The sequence below is a fragment of the Lepidochelys olivacea genome (genome assembly GCF_965140295.1).
Source record: "Lepidochelys olivacea isolate rLepOli2 genome assembly, chromosome: 2".
In the NCBI taxonomy this organism is placed as follows: Eukaryota; Metazoa; Chordata; order Testudines; family Cheloniidae; genus Lepidochelys; species Lepidochelys olivacea.
Genome location: NC_140412.1, coordinates 109,459,768 through 109,478,427, shown reverse-complemented (window position 1 = coordinate 109,478,427; position 18,660 = coordinate 109,459,768). Strand labels below are relative to the sequence as shown.

General features: G+C 42.7%; 1 protein-coding gene across 1 annotated transcript in view; it reads right to left on the bottom strand.

Moving 5' to 3' along the window:
• Window positions 1-18,660, bottom strand: part of MBOAT1 (membrane bound glycerophospholipid O-acyltransferase 1) — a 90,845-nt gene that overhangs the window by 23,602 nt on the left and 48,583 nt on the right. Inside the window, exons 5-7 of the mRNA XM_084620976.1 lie at window positions 5,515-5,570; window positions 1,787-1,841; window positions 358-541 (exon numbers count right to left, since the gene is read on the bottom strand). Coding sequence (XP_084477102.1) covers window positions 358-541; window positions 1,787-1,841; window positions 5,515-5,570 — 295 coding nt within the window. The remainder of the gene's footprint in view (window positions 1-357; window positions 542-1,786; window positions 1,842-5,514; window positions 5,571-18,660) is intronic.

The window sequence follows — 18,660 nt, the reverse complement described above, 5'->3', positions numbered from 1 at the left end:
GTTTTTTCAGCTTTTCTCTTTTGTAAAATGTTCTCTCTCTTTTGTCTAAATCTGAATTACAATTCATAATAATCAGAATCTACAGTATGTTCCTACTGTGAACGGAGAGACTTACACATATGGTGTTCACCAACCAATGAGCCACTATGTACTCTTCTGAACAAAGGGATGATGCCAACTCCCTCCCCCCTAGCTTTGTTATCAACACAAACAGCAGAAAACAGATATATTTGCTGGCACAATACCCCAAGCAGTTTTCCTTGTTTGGTTTTAAACCAGGTGCCTTTATAGGAGTCAGACATGCAAAGCAGTATTCTCTAGCCCTTTGCAATAAATACTTGGCTTTTCACAACTTACAGTTGGAGAAGGATCAGGAAGTCTGTCATAACCCTTTTGCTTCCAGTTCACTTCTAAAAGTTTCATATGCACATGCCTCCCTTCAATGAAGGCTATATAGTCCTTGTAATTGCTGCAAGGTCCAGCTATGACACTCATAAAATTGAGGAGATAGCTCAAATACTCCAGTAAGGAAGGTCTTATTCTGTCAAAACATCCACACACAAAACAAAACAAGGTAAAATATAGCAAAAAGTTTCATGAGTACTTTTGATAAGTTTTGGAATTACACAGTGTAACATACTATTTAGCCAGTTCTATCGAGTGTATTTAAAATTTTACATACAACAGAACCTCAATCATGAGTACTCTACATTTTTACAGCCAGCTGTGTACTAAATGATAAATGGAGACACAAAGCAATGGGTCTCTGTAGAAATGTTATATAAACCTCTCTACAAACTTTAGTTTCTCAAGAGATGACAATCATAGTTCCATCATCTAATAATTAGGTAAATTTTCCAATGGCTCACAGTTAAACCTTGAAAACTGAGGAACTAATTATTTTGCCTCTAAGCAAAGTTTCAAATGTATTAAGCTCGAGGATCAAAGTTAGTGACTGCTGTAACTTTCAGCCTATTCAAAAAAGATTTAACTTTCATTCCATAATTAGAGTGGAATTAAAACAAGATTGGGTGGGGGGGAATGCTTGTAATAGATAAGCAGCATCAGTTGTCTTTTGGTAAACAGTATCAAAGTAGTATCAAAGTTTGTACTTGGAAGATTAAGAGTTGGAGGAGAAACATGCATCAGTGTCCAGAAACTGCTGATAGAGGGTTTTTTTTAAAAAAAACAGCAATATTTGAAGTGTCAGGGGCAAACTTCAGCCTTGCAGTTTTAACATGGATTAGTGCTTTGATGTAGTTATTGATGAGGGGCGGGGGGAAGAAGTATTCTAATGTGAAAAATAGCAGACCACAGTGAAAAGGTAGACGAAAACCTGAAGATCCAAAGAGCACAGCTTTATTAAAGGACCTGGTTCAGCAAAACACATAAGCAGTTGCTGAACTATAGGTACCCATTAAAGTTAATGGGATTTAAGCATGTGCTTAAGTACTTTGCTGAAACAGGGTCTAAACCCAGCCTTGGGGAAACGAGGGCTCTCTTGGTGTATGGTTCAGTCAGGGGGAAATGAAGAACTCATGTGTGGATGGTTGGGACGCTAACTTCAGAACAAGAATTACCTTAATAAGTATTACAGTATCCACCTTTGGCACTGGGTGGATTGCAGGCAGTACCTACATTAACAATGATTTTTTTTAAAAAAGTCGCACATGACTGGGGAAAATCTGACTCCTGGTAATGACTCAGGGAGGAATTAAAAACCCCACAGACCATTATTACTTAGATGAGGTTAAAGACACACTGAGTGGGAGAAGTAAATTCTTACTTTACGGCAAGCCGATTTTGCTCAGCAGTGAGGTCCTCAGGTCGTCGGCCTATTCCTAGCAAGAATAAATAATAGGCATGACAGAATAAAATCAAATTAGACTCTTCCAAAAATAACTGCAGAAAAGTATCCCAAGCTCAGAGGTTATATGCTGTCGGCACTTTTTGGAGATTTTAAAGTCACAGGCCTTCCTGTGTTTCATTGTTACCAACAGTAATAATTTTATTCATTTTTCCATCCTTTAAGTCAAGCATGCTCATCCTCAGAAGACTGCACTGAAGTACTGAGAATGGGTACTTTAGGATAGGTTCCTCCCCCCTCTCCCTACAAGGCTCTCCTCCTCCTCTGTATCCATCTCCCTTCCTCATTCTCTCCTCTTCAACATGAGCTCTCCCCCATCTCACCTTCTCTGTACCTATTGAAACAGCTTTCCAAGTAGGCAGTGAGCTGCATAATACCCATCCACCAGCATACATCCCCAGTGACTATTATTATAGCTCTGTACCAGGAAATCCCTGTTCCCAGAAGATGCTGGTCCCCTTTGCCACAAGCTTCCTCCTTATTCCTGTGTGAGGAAAGGGGCAATTCACAGCAAGAAGACTGGCCAAGGGAGAGGAACTGGCTGCTGGCATGGGAAAGAAGGAGTTGCTCAGGTCTCGACTATAGTCGAGAGTTCCAACTGAGTTTCCTTCTGCCCGGGCACTGCACTCTAAACACTCAACTCCTGGGCACTGACTATACCCACCATTGTAAAACAGACACTTGACACTTGAGTAGTGTGCTTAAACTCTCTTTCTTATGTAAAAGCCCTGTGTGATTAACAGAACATTAATTATGTTATTTTGAACACTCAAATGCAAAAGTTAACATTAACTATGTAACATTGTATAGCCTGTATATTTCATAGCATGCATTTAACAACAAACACTGATACATTTAAGTGAACACCCATCATGGATGCACCAGCATATTTACCCTCTTTTTTCCTTCTATTTTTGGAGAGGTTGGGGGCAGGGATTGGTTTCCTTTGGAAGGGAGTTGTATGTATTTTCTACAGATAAAGTCACAACTACTTGAAAATGGAAACTGCATCCATTTTATCCACTCCAATAGTATGACAGGTTTCAGAGTAGCAGCTGTGTTAGTCTGTATCCGCAAAAAGAACAGTAGTACTAGTGGCACCTTAGAGACTAACGAATTTACTAGAGCATAAGCTTTATTCAAGTGACACCATCATAGGACCTAATCTCATCAGCCATGCCATCAGGGGCTCGTTCACCTGCACATCTACCAATGTGATATATGCCATCATGTGCCAGCAATGCCCCTCTGCCATGTACATTGGCCAAATCGGACAGTCTCTACACAAAAGAATAAATGGACACAAATCTGACATCAGGAATCATAACATTCAAAAACCGGTAGGAGAACACTTCAACCTCTCTGGCCACTCAGTAAAAGACTTAAGGGTGGCAATTTTGCAACAGAAAAGCTTCAAAAACAGACTCCAACGATAAACTGCAGAGCTTGGATTAATATGCATATTAGATACCATTAACTTGGGTTTGAATAGAGACTGGGAGTGGCTGGGTCATTACACATATTCAATCTACTTCCCCATGTTAAGTATCCTCACACCTTCTTGTCAACTGTGTAAATGGGCCATCTTGATTGTCACTACAAAAGGTTTTTTCTCCTGCTGATAATAGCTCATCTTAATTAATTAGCCTCTTACAGTTTGTATGGCAACTTCCACCTTCTCTGTGTATATATCTTCTTACTATATGTTCCATTCTATGCAGCCGACGAATTGGGCTGTAGCCCACGAAAGCTTATGCTCTAATAAATTTGTTAATCTCTAAGGTGCCACAAGTACTCCGTTCTTTTTAATAGTATGAAAGCTTGTAAGGTAATAAGCACTTACCACTACAATTAATCTGTAGGACTTTTTAAAAGATTAATTTCAAATTCATCCACCTCTGCTGTTACCAAGTCCTCCCCCGTCATGTGTCTATTTACACTTGTTAGATATTACCTAAATCCTAGATTACTACTCTCCTGAAGCAGAGACTGTCTCTGTGTTATTTGTTTATACAGTGCTTAGCGCAGTGGGGCTCAGATCTCTGCGTGGAGTCCCCAGGTGAGGTTGCCAGGCGTCAGGTTTTCCAACGAAATGCCCAGTCGAAAAGAGACCCTGGTGGGTCTGGTCAGCATGGCTGACTAGGCCATTAAAAATCCGGTAGGCAGTGCAGCGGAGCTAAGGCAGGCTCCCTGCCTGTCCTATCTCCGTGTGGCTCCCGGAAGCAACCAGCATGTCCATGCGGCCTCTAGGCGCAGGGCCGGCTAGGGAAGCTCCATGCGCTGTCCCCGCCCCAAGTGCTGGCTCTGCAGCTCCCATTGGCCAGGAACTGCAGCCAATGGGAGCTGCATGAGCAGGGCATGCAGGCGAAGGCAGCACGCAGAGGCGCTTGGCTATCCCTGTGCCTAGGGCCCACAGGGACATGCTGGCTGCTTCCAGGAGCCGCCTAAGATAAGCGCTCCCTGGAGCCCACATTCCTCACCCCTTCCTGCACCCCAATTCCCTGCCCCAGCCCTGAGCCCCCTCCCACACCCAAACTCTCTCCCAGAGCCCCCTCGCACACCCAAACTCTCTCCCAGAGCCTGCACCCGGCACCCCCTCCCACATCCCAACCTCCTGCCCCAGCCCGGGGCATCCTCCTGCACCCCAAACCCCTCATCCCCAGCCCGGAGACCCCTTCTGCATACCACACCCCTCAACCCCAGCCCCATGCCAGAGCTCACACCCCAGCCAGAACCCTCACCCTAACCCCTTGCCTCAGTCTTGTGAAAATGAGCAAGGTTGAGGGAGAGTGAGTGAGGGAGGGAGGCAGGAGGGAGTGGGGGGGAGCCTTGGAGAAGGGGCAGGGAAGGGCCTCGGGGCAGGGCAGGAGCAAGGCAAAGGTATTCGGCTTTCTGCAATCAGAAAGTTGGCAACCCTAGTCACATATGCAACTGCTATAGAAATAAATAAATAAATAATAAATAATAAAACACTAATTACAATTGCAACATTTGAGCCTTTTATTGTACTGGAGGCAGGCATCTTTCTGGAAAATGATGCCATTTGTGACACTAGCAGTGTCAAAGAGACTTGGGCCAGGTAGGCATGGGCCCAGTTTGGGTCAGGGTCAGGCCAAAAAATTAGGCTCAAGCAGACTTCTGGACTATGCAGACAGTTAGTCTGCAGCAGGCTAGCACAGGGTAGATTCATACCCCAACTTGCCACAAATTAACTGTTTGTATAGACAAGTCCTTAAACTCATGCCTTGATCTCGCAAAGATTCAGGACTGAACATATTAAGTCATTGGGCCTGATTCTGATCTCACATCAGCAAGAATCAAGAGTAACTTGAGGGAAGTCTATGGAGTTACACAGGTGTCAAACAAATATTAAATTTGATCAGACTTAGGCCCATGGACTCCAAACCAGTGTAATTTCCAATGCCCTGGAGGTAATCTTCTCTGAGGTATAAAAGCATCTTTATTATAAAAAGAAGGTTTAGAATCAGGAAAAATGCAGCAAAATCTGTCTGTTTCTCCAAGCAAGGAAGGGCAGTGCTTTGAGAAAAACACACTGAACTAAATTCATCCCTGGGGTAACTCCACTAAAGACAATGGACTGGAATGGAAATACTCCCTTTAGGATATCAGGAGGCTTGTTAGCTTACCATCGTGCACTTGGAATGCAAGAGTTGTGATCTTCTGTGTAATAATCATCAGTGGGCTATAACGTAAAGATATAGAAAGTGATGAATGCCTTTTCATAATACAGTGCAAATCCTTCCTTCTTATTTTTATATGGATTATTGGATTGATTGATTGATAATAATAATGTTACACTTATATAAGGTCTTTCAGCTCAAAGGATCCCAATGCACTTAGTTAGTCAATGAAATGCAACCACCTCTGGGGCAAAAGGTATTGTTGTAACAGTTTAGAACAAAAAGTGGAAAATGCCATATAAACACCAAAATTGCATGAGGAATTTAAGTAGGCAGAACATAATTATCCATGGTAGAAACTGGGCCAAAACAGCAAAGTTAACAACCCTACAGTAGAGTGCTGTGAAACCTTGAATTACCAAATGCAGTCAGAACCTTATTGTAGGTCTCATCCAAAAAACGGTACCTCAACCAGTACAGCGTACACTATACTAAGGGTGTCATTCTGGAATATATAATACCTCAGTATGAAATACCATCACCCTTGCTGCAGCTCATCTGGTTTTAATCTCTTTGGAGTGGGGACTGTGTCTAGCAAACATTTTTAGGCAGAATAAAACTACCACCTAGTTCTTATATGGAGCTTTTCATCAGTAATTCTCAAAGTGATTTATAAAGGAGACAAGCATAATTATTACCATTATCCAAATGGGGAAACTGAGGCACAGAGGGGATGTGACTTTCCCAGGGTCACCCAGTAGGCCAGCGGCAGAACAGAGAACAGAACTCAGGTCTCATGAGTCCCAGTTCATTGCTCTACACCAGGCAACACTGCCTTCCCATATGAATGTAATTACAATAATAATCATCATGGAAGTTGTATGTGACCGTGAAAATATATAATTACTTTAACAGCATTATTTATCATGGATATATATGGTGTTAATGATACAGAAGAAGTCTGGACTTAAGACAACATTCCTAGGTTTTATTGTAAATCAGTATTAACAAAGGACAAGTGTTACAGAGGACAAGTTTCCAGCCCCATTGCAGAGTGCTTCTTTTTGCTACAAAAGTGCAATCTCTCCACACAGTTTCAGACACCATTGCTATATAAATTATGGTTGATGTTAATAGGCAATTGCTATTACCAGATTTTGACTGGTATATAGAACTTTCATACATATCTCAGTCAGTACACAAACATTTCTGGAAAAGAAAAAACCTACATCGAACTAGATGACTACTCTAAACAAAGCTTTTTGCTAGTTTAAAATGTTTCATCATATTTAACTGGATGTAATGAAAGAGGGAACAGCTGAATTTCTTCAGCTCAGTCCCTGCATCTTCCAATCCAATTTCTGCCTGAGGTAGGGAAAATGTTATTTTCCAGTGATATCGTTAGCTAAAATAAGCAAGTATTACTTTTCTCCATGAATTTTCCAAGAGATTCTGGAATGTATTGTTTCAGACTGTGCTGGTAGTTACATTACAAATTAAGTATTCAAAAATCTCCCAACTCAAAATCAGACCTGATGGTTAAGATTAACTATTTGCCTTTTGGTTGCCTCAATATAAAAGTTTGTGATTTCTAAACACTCATTGTGTTGAAAAAAGTGTCTAAGGTACAGTAGAATTCCGATTATCTGAACCACTCAAAAGATTATGTTCACATAATCAGGTTTCAATAGACCAGGGAGTTATGATGGCAGTTCAGTAGACTGAGAGGTTTAGATACTGTAGATTCAGATTTCTGGAATTCAATTGTATTTTAAACCCTAAATGTATATCCATATCACTGTCATAATTTTATACACAAAGAATATGCTTTATCCTCATCCTCATCAGACATTGACATCCAAAGGGAATCCACAAGCAGGCACAGTTATCTGCAGTTAGTGGAAATCATAGAATCATAGGACAAGATTCGAAGGGACCTCGAGAGGTCATCTAGTCCAGTCTGCTGCAGAACTAAATATTATCTAGATCAGGGATCGGAAATCTTTAGCATGCCCACACTGCTTCCCACAGCCCCCATTGGCCTGGAACGGTGAACCGCGGCCAGTGGGAGCTGCGATCGGCCGAATCTGTGGACGCAGCAGGTAAACAAACCGTCCTGGCCCGCCAACGGATTTCCCTGATGGGCCGCTTGCCAAAGGTTGCCAATCCCTGATCTAGACCATTCCTGACAGGTATTTGTCTAACCTGCTCTTAAAAATCTCCAATGATGGAGATTTCCACAACCTCCCTGGGCAATTTATTCCAGTGCTTAACCACTCTGACAGAACGTTTTTCCTAATGTCCAACCTAAACCACCCTTGCTGCAAATTAAGTCCATTGCTTCTTATCCTAGCCTCAGAGGTTAAGAAGAAAATTCTTCTCCCTCCTCCTTGTAACAACCTTTTATGTACTTGAAAACCGTTATCATGTCCCTTCTCAGTCGTCTCTTTTCCACACTAAACAAACCCAGTTTTTTCAATCTTCCCTCATAGGTCATGTTTTCTAGACCTTTAATCATTTTTGTCACTCTTCTCTGGATCTTCTCCAATTTGTCCACATCTTTTCTGAAATGTGGCACCCAGAACTGGACACAATACTCCAGCTGAGGCCTAATCAGCATGGAGTAGAGCAGAAGAATGACTTCTCGTGTCTTGCTTACAACACTCCTGCTTACACATCCCAGAATGATGTTTGCTTTTTTTGCAACAGCTTTATATTGTTGACTCATATTTAGCTTGTGGTCCACTTCCACCAGATCCCTTTCTGCAGTACTCCTTCCTAGGTAGTCATTTCCGATTTTGTATGTGTGTAACTGATTGTTCCTTCTCAGTGGAGTACTTTGCATTTGTCCTTACTGAATTTCAACCTATTTACTTCAGACCATTTCTCCAGTTTGTCCAGATCATTTTTAATTTTAATCCTATCCTCCAAAGCACTTGCAACCCCTCCTAGCTTGATATCAGTCGCAAACTTTATAAGCGTACTCTCTATGCCATTACCTAAATCACTGATGAAGATATTGAACAGAACAGGATCCATGTGGGACCCCACTGGTTATGCCCTTCCAGCATGACTGCGAGCCACTGATAACTACTCTCTGGGAACCAGTAGTGTAAGTAAAATCTATGTCTTACTGATATTGGGGGAGGGAGGGGAGCACATGACCTCCCCATGTGACCCTCCATGTGACTCCTCACTGCCCTGCCCCCAGCCCAGGGCCCCCACGCTCTCCCCGCCCCCTCCGCACATCCATCCCATGTTAGCTGGGGTGGGGGGCTCTGTCCTCCTCCTGCTGCGCCAAAGACAGGGCTGGGGAGGGGGAAGTACAGCTGCCAGAGGAGCTGTCAGCATTCTGCTTCTTTCCCTACTGCTGCCCCTCCCAGCGGAGAAAGGAGCAGAACTCTCAGCCTCAGCCCCACCCCCCAGCCCTCTCCTCCAGCAGGGCTGCTGCTGTGGTACACAGACAGAGTGTACCACAGCTCCATGGAAGGGCAGGAGGCAGGGCTGGGAATTCTGCTCCTTTCCCTGCTGGGAGGGGCAGCGGGAAAAGGAGCAGAACCCCCAGCCCTGATCCCAGCCCTCGTCTCCGGTGGGGCTGCTGCTGTGTCTTTCCAGTATGCCATACCGGCTATAATTAGCTTGCTAGTACGGTGTACTGGAGCGTACCAGCTTACTTGCACGGCTGCTGGGAACGGTTTTCCAACCAGTTTTGCACCCACCTTATAGTAGCTCCATCTAGGTTATATTTCCGTAGTTTGTTTATAAGACGGTCATGCGAGACAGTATCAAAAGCTTTACTAAAGTCAATTTATACCATGTCTACCACTTCCCCCCTATTCAGAAGGCTTGTTACCTTGTCAAAGAAAACGATCAGGTTGGTTTGACACGATTTGTACTTGACAAATCCACGCTGACTGTTACTTATCACCTTATTATCTTCTAGATGTTTGCAAATTGATTGCTTAATTATTTGCTCCATTATCTTTCCAGGTACAGAAGTTAAGATGACTGGTCTGTAATTCCCTGGGTTGTCCTCATTTCCCTTTTTATAGATTGGCACTATATTCGCCCTTTCCAGTCTTCTGGAATCTCTCCTGTCTTCTATGACTTTTCAAAGATAATTGCTAATGGCTCAGATATCTCCTCAGTCAGCTCCTTGAGTATTCTAGGATGTATTTTATCAGGCGCTGGTGACTTGAAGACATCTGATTTGTCGAAGTAATTTTTAACTTGTTTTATTCCTATATTAGCCTCTGATCCTACCTCATTTTCACTGGCATTCACTATGTTAGACATCCAATCACCATCAACCTTCTTGGTGAAAACCGAAACAAAGAAGTCATTAAGCACCTCTGCCATTTCCACATTTTCTGTTATTATTTTTTCCCCTTATTGAGTAACGGTCCTAGCTTGTCCTTGGTCTTCCTCTTCCTTTTAATGTATTGTGGAATGTTTTCTTGTTACCCTTTATGTCGCTAGCTAGTTTAATCTCGTTTTGTGCCTTGGCCTTTCTAATTTTGTCCCTACATACCTGTGTTGTTCATATTTATCTTTTATAATTTGACCTAGTTTCCACTTTTTGTAGGACTATTTTTCTTTTTAGATCATTGAAGATCTCCTGGTTAAGCCAGGGTGGTCTCTTATCATACTTCCTATCTTTCCTACACAGTGGGATACTTTGCTCTTGTGCCCTTAATAATGTGTCTCTGAAAAACTGCCAACTGTCTTCAATTGTTTTTCTCTTTAGACTTGCTTTCCATGGAATCTTACCTACCAACTCCATGAGTTTTTCTATAGTCTGCCCTCTTGAAATCCATTGTCTTGATTTTGCTGTTCTCCCTCCTACCATTCCTTAGAATCATGAACTCTATCATTTCATGATCACTTTCACCCAAGTTGCCTTCCACTTTCAAATTCTCAACCAATTCCTCCCTATCTGTCAAAAGGAAATCTAGAACAGCTTCTCCCCTAGTAACTTCTCCACCTTCTGAAATAAAAAATTGTCTCCAATACATTCCAAGAACTTGTTGGATAATCTGTGCCCTGCTGTGTTATTTTCCCAGCAGATGTAGGAATAGTTGAATTCCCCTATCACCACCAAGTCCTTTGCTTTGGATGATTTTGTTGGTTGTTTAAAAAAATCCTTATTCACCTCTTCTTCCTGGTTAGGTGGTCTGTAGTAGAGCCTACCATGACATCATCCTTGGTTTTTACCCCTTTTATCCTTACCCAGAGACTTTCAACAAGTCTGTCTCCTATTTCCATCTCAGCCTCAGTCCAAGTGTATACATTTTTGATATATAAGGCAACACCTCCTCCCTTTTTTCCCTGCCTGTCCTTCCTGAGCAAGCTGTACCCATCTATAACAATATTCCAGCCATGCCTATTATCCCACCACGTCTCTGTTAAATGTTATCAGAGTAAAAGCAAGTCAAAATGCAAAAAATAAAAATAGGAAAAAGACAGATAATTTCTTTAAAAGTGACATCTGTTTTTAGATAATATGTGGCAGTATCTGGTGCATTTCTGAACAACACATTTAAATGTGCATAAGTGTATGGTTATCTGCATTTTTTTTAACCAAAAAAAGTAAATGTGCAAAAACAACTGTCAACTACATCCTAGGAAGTTATCTTCAGGTATCAGCTAATTTCATTAAAACACCTACACATAAAATGCAAAATAAACCCAGAGTTGGGATCTAATCATGCTAAAGGAATCATGTAGATTTTGCATAATCACTATCATTAAAATATCTAGGCCACTGACTCTACCTAACAGATTGTCATTATGGGATTCTTTCATTTTCAGGAGAGCACTAATGGCCTGAAACACCTCTTATTAAATTTTATTCTATGAAGTTCTCAACGGTATGAAAAGTTTCTCTTCCAATAGGGAGGGGAGTACGTTTTCTTGAACATCCTATGTCTTAGGGTAGTTTTTCCCCTTGTGGCAAAACTGCAGTCTTCCTTTCAAATATATATAAATCCCAGGGCTTTAAGCAGACAAAGCAGCAGACTCCTTAAAAAAAAACTCCTTAGGAGAGGCAGTGATTTGCAATGAAGAAGCAGGTCTACAATCATACAGAATTCTACTGCCATTGTTTGAGCCTTTCATTTTATGTGTGAACTCCACCAATTTGTTCATGTTGGTTCAGCAACAATTTTTCCTTTTAAAAGGCATGATTCTTGCTAATGACAAAACTGATGTGTTTTATTCTAATGTTTAAGTAAGTAACTTTAAACCAGAGAATCAAAGCCAAACTGATGTCCCTTTAATTGCCTGCAGATAGGCACCTGCATTTGAAAATTGTAAGCCAGTGAGTTGTACTGCTGTAAGCCAGTGAGCACTGATATGCAAACAATTCAGATGGACTGATTAGGTCATGCACAAAACCAGCCTGCATTACAACACTACTATGATACATGAATGTAGAGAAAAATAATGATTATTTATATCTATATTAGGTATTTATAGAGTACTCATCATAATATCTAGCAACCAAGTATAATTCTTAAATCTTACATACCATTTAATCTGAAAAAACTAACATTCTCTCCCTTCCTTCCCAAATTTGAACTCTAAATAAGACAGAAAGATTCACAGAAATGACACTCCTGCAGACAAATACAACATATCATAGAATCATAGAATATCAGGGTTGGAAGGGACCTCAGGAGGTCATCTAGTCCAACCCCCTACTCAAAGCAGGACCAATCCCCAATTAAATCATCCCAGCCAGGGTTTTGTCAAGCCTGACCTTAAAAACTTCTAAGGAAGGAGATTCTACCACCTCCCTAGGTAATGCATTCCAGTGTTTCACCACCCTCTTAGTGAAGAAGTTTTTCCTAATATCCAACCTAAACCTCCCCCACTGCAACTTAAGACCATTACTGCTTGTCCTGTCCTCTTCTACCACTGAGACTAGTCTGGAACCATCCTCTCTGGAACCACCTCTCAGGTAGTTGAAAGCAGCTATCAAATCCCCTCTCATTCTTCTCTTCTGCAGACTAAACAATCCCCGTTCCCTCAGCCTCTCCTCATAAGTCATGTGTTCCAGACCCCTAAACATTTTTGTTGCCCTTCGCTGGACTCTCTCCAATTTATCCACATCCTTCTTGTAATGTGGGGCCCAAAACTGGACACAGTACTCCAGATGAGGCCTCACCAATGTCGAATAGAGGGGAACGATCACGTCCCTTGATCTGCTCGCTATGCCCCTACTTATACATCCCAAAATGCCATTGGCCTTCTTGGCAACAAGGGCACACTGCTGACTCATATCCAGCTTCTCGTCCACTGTCACCCCTAGGTCCTTTTCCGCAGAACTGCTGCCTAGCCATTCGGTCCCTAGTCTGTAGCTGTGCATTGGGTTCTTCCGTCCTAAGTGCAGGACCCTGCACTTATCCTTATTGAACTTCATCAGATTTCTTTTGGCCCAATCCTCCAATTTGTCTAGGTCCCTCTGTATCCTATCCCTGCCCTCCAGCGTATCAACCACTCCTCCCAGCTTAGTATCATCCGCAAATTTGCTGAGAGTGCAATCCACACCATCCTCCAGATCATTTATGAAGATATTGAACAAAATGAGCCCCAGGACAGACCCCTGGGGCACTCCACTTGACACCGGCTGCCAACTAGACATGGAGCCATTGATCACTACCCGTTGAGCCCGACAATCTAGCCAATTTTCTACCCACCTTATAGTGCATTCATCCAGCCCGTACTTCTTTAACTTGCTGACAAGAATACTGTGGGAGACCATGTCAAAAGCTTTGCTAAAGTCAAGAAACAATACATCCACTGCTTTCCCTTCATCCACAGAACCAGTAATCTCATCATAGAAGGCGATTAGATTAGTCAGGCATGACCTTCCCTTGGTGAATCCATGCTGACTGTTCCCGATCACTTTCCTCTCATGTAAGTGCTTCAGGATTGATTCCCTGAGGACCTGCTCCATGATTTTTCCGGGGACTGAGGTTAGGCTGACTTGCCTGTAGTTCCCAGGATCCTCCTCCTTCCCTTTTTTAAAGATTGGCACTACATTAGCCTTTTTCCAGTCATCTGGGACTTCCCCTGTTTGCCACGAGTTTTCAAAGATAATGGCCAATGGCTCTGCAATCACAGCCGCCAATTCCTTTAGCACTCTCAGATGCAACTCGTCCGGCCCCATGGATTTGTGCACGTCCAGCTTTTCTAAATAGTCCCTAACCACCTCTTTCTCCACAGGGGGTTGGCCATCTACTCCCCATGTTGTGATGCCCAGCGCAGCAGTCTGGGAGCTGTCCTTGTTAGTGAAGACAGAGGCAAAAAAAGCATTGAGCACATTAGCTTTTTCCACATCCTCTGTCACTAGGTTGCCTCCCTCATTCAGTAAGGGGCCCACCCTTTCCTTGGCTTTCTTCTTGTTGCCAACATACCTGAAGAAACCCTTCTTGTTACTCTTGACATCTCTTGCTAGCTGCAGCTCCAGGTGCAATTTGGCTCTCCTGATTTCATTCCTATATGCCCGAGCAATATTTTTATACTCTTCCCTGGTCATATGTCCAACCTTCCACTTCTTGTGAGCTTTTTTTTTATGTTTAAGATCCGCTAGGATTTCACCGTTAAGCCAAGCTGGTCGCCTGCCATATTTACTATTCTTTCGACTCATCGGGATGGTTTGTCCCTGTAACCTCAACAGAGATTCCTTGAACTACAGCCAGCTCTCCTGGACTCCTTTCCCCTTCATGTTAGTCCCCCAGGGGATCCTACCCATCCATTCCCTGAGGGAGTCGAAGTCTGCTTTTCTGAAGTCCAGGGTCCGTATCCTGCTGCTTACCTTTCTTCCCTGTGTCAGGATCCTGAACTCAACCAACTCATGGTCACTGCCTCCCAGATTCCCGTCCACTTTTGCTTCCCCCACTAATTCTTCCCTGTTTGTGAGCAGCAGGTCAAGAAAAGCTCCCCCCCTAGTTGGCTCCTCTAGCACTTGCACCAGGAAATTGTCCTCTATGCTTTCCAAAAACTTCCTGGATTGTCTATGCACTGCTGTATTGCTCTCCCAGCAGATATCAGGAAGATTAAAGTCACCCATGAGAATCAGGGCGTGCGATCTAGTAGCTTCTGCGAGTTGCCGGAAGAAAGCCTCATCCACCTCATCCCCCTGGTCCGGTGGTCTATAGCAGACTCCCACCACAACATCACTCTTGTTGCTCACACTTCTAAACTTAATCCAGAGACACTCAGGTTTTTCTGCAGTTTCGTACCGGAGCTCTGAGCAGTCATACTGCTCCCTGACATACAGTGCTACTCCCCCACCTTTTCTGCCCTGCCTGTCCTTCCTGAACAGTTTATAACCATCCATGACAGTACTCCAGTCATGTGAGTTATCCCACCAAGTCTCTGTTATTCCGATCACGTCATAATTCCTTGACATCACCAGGACCTCCAGTTCTCCCTGCTTGTTTCCAAGGCTTTGTGCATTCGTATATAAGCACTTGAGATAACCTGCTGATCGCCCCTCATTCTCAGTATGAGGCAGGAGCCCTCCCCTCCCAGACTTTCCTGCCTGTGCTTCCACCCGGTATCCCGCTTTCCCACTTACCTCAGGGCTTTGGTCTCCTTCCCCTGGTGAACCTAGTTTAAAGCCCTCCTCACTAGGTTAGCCAGCCTGCTCGCAAAGATGCTCTTCCCTCTCTTCGTAAGATGGAGCCCGTCTCTGCCCAGCACTCCTCCTTCATGGAACACCATCCCATGGTCAAAGAATCCAAAGCCTTCTCTCCGACACCACCTGCGTAGCCATTCGTTGACTTCCATGATTCGATGGTCCCTGCCCCGGCCTTTTCCTTCCACGGAGAGGATGGACGAGACCACCACTTGCACCTCAAACTCCTTTATCCTTCTTCCCAGAGCCACATAGTCTGCAGTGATCCGCTCAAGCAGTATCATTGGTGCCCACGTGGAGAAGCAGGAAGGGATAGCGATCCGAGGGCTTGATGAGTCTCGGCAGTCTCTCCGTCACATCGCGAATCTTAGCCCCTGGCAAGCAGCAGACTTCTCGGTTTTCCCGGTCAGGGCGGCAGATAGATGACTCAGTCCAAGGGACTGAGTCTATCTATCTATGAGAGGTATCATACAAAGCCAATTTTGAAAAACCAGTAGGAGTCTATTTTCCTCCTGGGTTCAATATGCTTCATATACAATGTCAGCAAGAGTGGGAATTAAGGATGCTAGAGAAGGAAAACAGTGGCATAGAATAACAGCTCAGCTAAAGTCTCCAATATTCAAACAGACTCAAATTGTCTAGTCTATTCTGTAACCTTCCTCAGGAAGGCGGAAAACTGTCTTGCAACGTCCCCTAAGCAGAAATCTGCCTATATCCTGTCCCAGCCAAGAAAAGAATCAGTCACTGTGGGCTCTTATGGGATATCAGCCTTTCCCATACGCACATGTGAAAGCACATGTCCATATTTCTGTAGTGCCTGGTACTGTAATCTCTCCTCTGGCTGTAAAAGTAGGATGAACAGGTCCGTTGTCCCTCTGCCCCTCCCACCCAGCCACCGACTTCATCTTGATGTCAGCTTAGGAAATTTACAGCTAATACAGAGTAACTGGAAACTTGGCATGTTTCACTTTGTGCCCTGAAATCCAAGTGCTTCACCTACATCATATGCTAAACCCTTCTGGCTTCCAACCTTCGAATCCATATGGTGCTCACACATCCTGGTGAGAGGTACCACATAGATTGACACTCAGTTCCCAGAATGAGAAATCCTAACCAGACACCTAACTTGGCATACGGCAGCACATTATGCAACTTCTGTGTTATATGGGTCCACTATAGCACCTGGACAGACACTTCATACCTTCCTCCCACCTAAAATAGTTCTCTGTTTTAAAGCTGAAATGCTGAGTCAGGAGATGCTGGTATATTGAGATTTCAAGCTTAGTAATAAAATAGACAGTACAGCAGAGATCAGCAATCTCTCACTCTTGACACATACAGAGCTCTTTCAATGTGTTCTTGAAGATCAGCTTTGCAGGTAATGCCAGAACATTGTGTCCAATATCTGTCAGCCTCCACTGTGTGTGATTAGTTGCCAAGTTAGATGTATGATTTGGATATTTAAAGTATTAAAAAGAAGCGTTGCCAACTCTCAGGATTTTATTTCAGGTGTTACAAGATTTGATTTTTTTTTAAACCCAGCTCCCTGAATCATGTGATTATATGAGAACCTCAGCTTTTGTTGTTTATTTGGTTTTTTAAATAAATTCCGAGTCCTACTGACTGTAGAGAAAAGTTTGAAAACATGAATCCTCCAAGCTCAAAAAACAGAGCCAAAATAAAAAGAACCAAAAGCTTATTTTTAAAATCCCATGATTACTAAGTCAGACTCAGGATTTTTGAACACTTAGGAGTGGCAATACCGAAGGAATAAATTGCTATTTTTTTAAGCTTTCAGGGAACATCTAATTATAAATGACACAAAAATGTTGACTAAATTAGCCTGTCAAACATGGTGCCCATGTCATGCAAGGTCAAACGTTTCTGACATATAAGTAGTAAAAATGTGGCTCAGTTTGAGAAGGCTGCAGAAGGGTGCACAGAAATAGATCTTAATAAAATCTACTGTATACTCACAAGCCAAAGTCAGAATCTATTATTTTGTTCAAAATGTTGACAAAATGTTGACACAGTTTATTGAAAAGGGACGAAGAAGTAGGTAGACTTTAAAAGAAAATCACAATATTCCATGGGAATAAAGCCTACAGATGATACTTACATTTACAGAGGAAACCTAAAGGAAAAGATTTGAAATAAAGCCATTTATTCCCAAACCCCAGATCATTTGAGTTCTGTTTAACTGTGACTAAAAAGAGCTCCTCATGCTTTGTGGCTGCAAACTAAAGGATATTCACAGATTAGGCATTGTGGAATAATATCATACAAAATAAAACACCAACACTATTGCTAAAACCAGACCAGAGAAACAGAAACTTAATTTCCCCATGCTATGATTTATTTCTAATAATTTTGATACTTGTTGTGAATTCATTTCCTTGGTCTGGACATCAGTGTGGAAAACCTCACATGATTAAAAGCTCTGTCATAAAAATAAAGGGAAGGGTAACCACTTTTCTGTATACAGTGCTATAAAATCCCTCCTGGCCAAAGGCAAACCCCTTTCACCTGTAAAGGGTTAAGAAGCTAAGATAACCTTGCTGGCATCTGACCCAAAATGACCAATGAGGGGACAAGATACTTTCAAATCTGGAGGGGGGGCAGAACAAACGGTTCATCTGTCTGTGTGATGCTTTTGCCTGGAACAGATCAGGAATGCAGCCTTACATCTCCTGTTAAGTTAGTAAGTAATCTAGCTAGAAATACGTTAGATTTCCTTTTGTTTAATGGCTGGTAAAATAAGCTGTGCTGGATGGAATGCATATTCCCGTTTTTGTGTTTTTTTGTAACTTAAGGTTTTGCCTAGAGGGATTCTCTATATTTTGAATCTGAGTACCCTGTAAGGTATCTACCATCCTGATTTTACAGAGGTGATTCTTTTACCTTTTCTTTAATTAAAATTCTTCTTTTAAGAACCTGATTTTTCATTGTTTTTAAGATCCAAGGGTTTGGGTCTGTGTTCACCCGTACAAATTGGTGAGGATCCTTATCAAGCCTTCCCCAGAAAAGGAGGTGTAGGGCTTGGGGGGATATTTTCATAGAATCATAGAACCATAGAATATCAGGGTTGGAAGGGACCTCAGGAGGTCATCTAGTCCAACCCCCTGCTCAAAGCAGGGCCAATCCCCAATTAAATCATCCCAGCCAGGGCTTTGTCAAGCCTGACCTTAAAAACTTCTAGGGAAGGAGATTCCACCGCCTCCCTAGGTAACACATTCCAGCGTTTCACCACACTCCTAGTGAAAAAGTTTTTCCTAATATCCAACCTAAATCTCCCCCACTGCAACTTGAGACCATTACTCCTTGTTCTGTCATCTGCTACCACTGAGAACAGTCTAGAGCCATCCTCTTTGGAACCACCTTTCAGGTAGTTGAAAGCAGCTATCAAATCCCTTCTCATTCTTCTCTTCTGTAGAGTAAACATCCCCAGTTCCCTCAGCCTCTCCTCATAACTCATGTGTTCCAGTCCCCTAATCATTTTTGTTGTC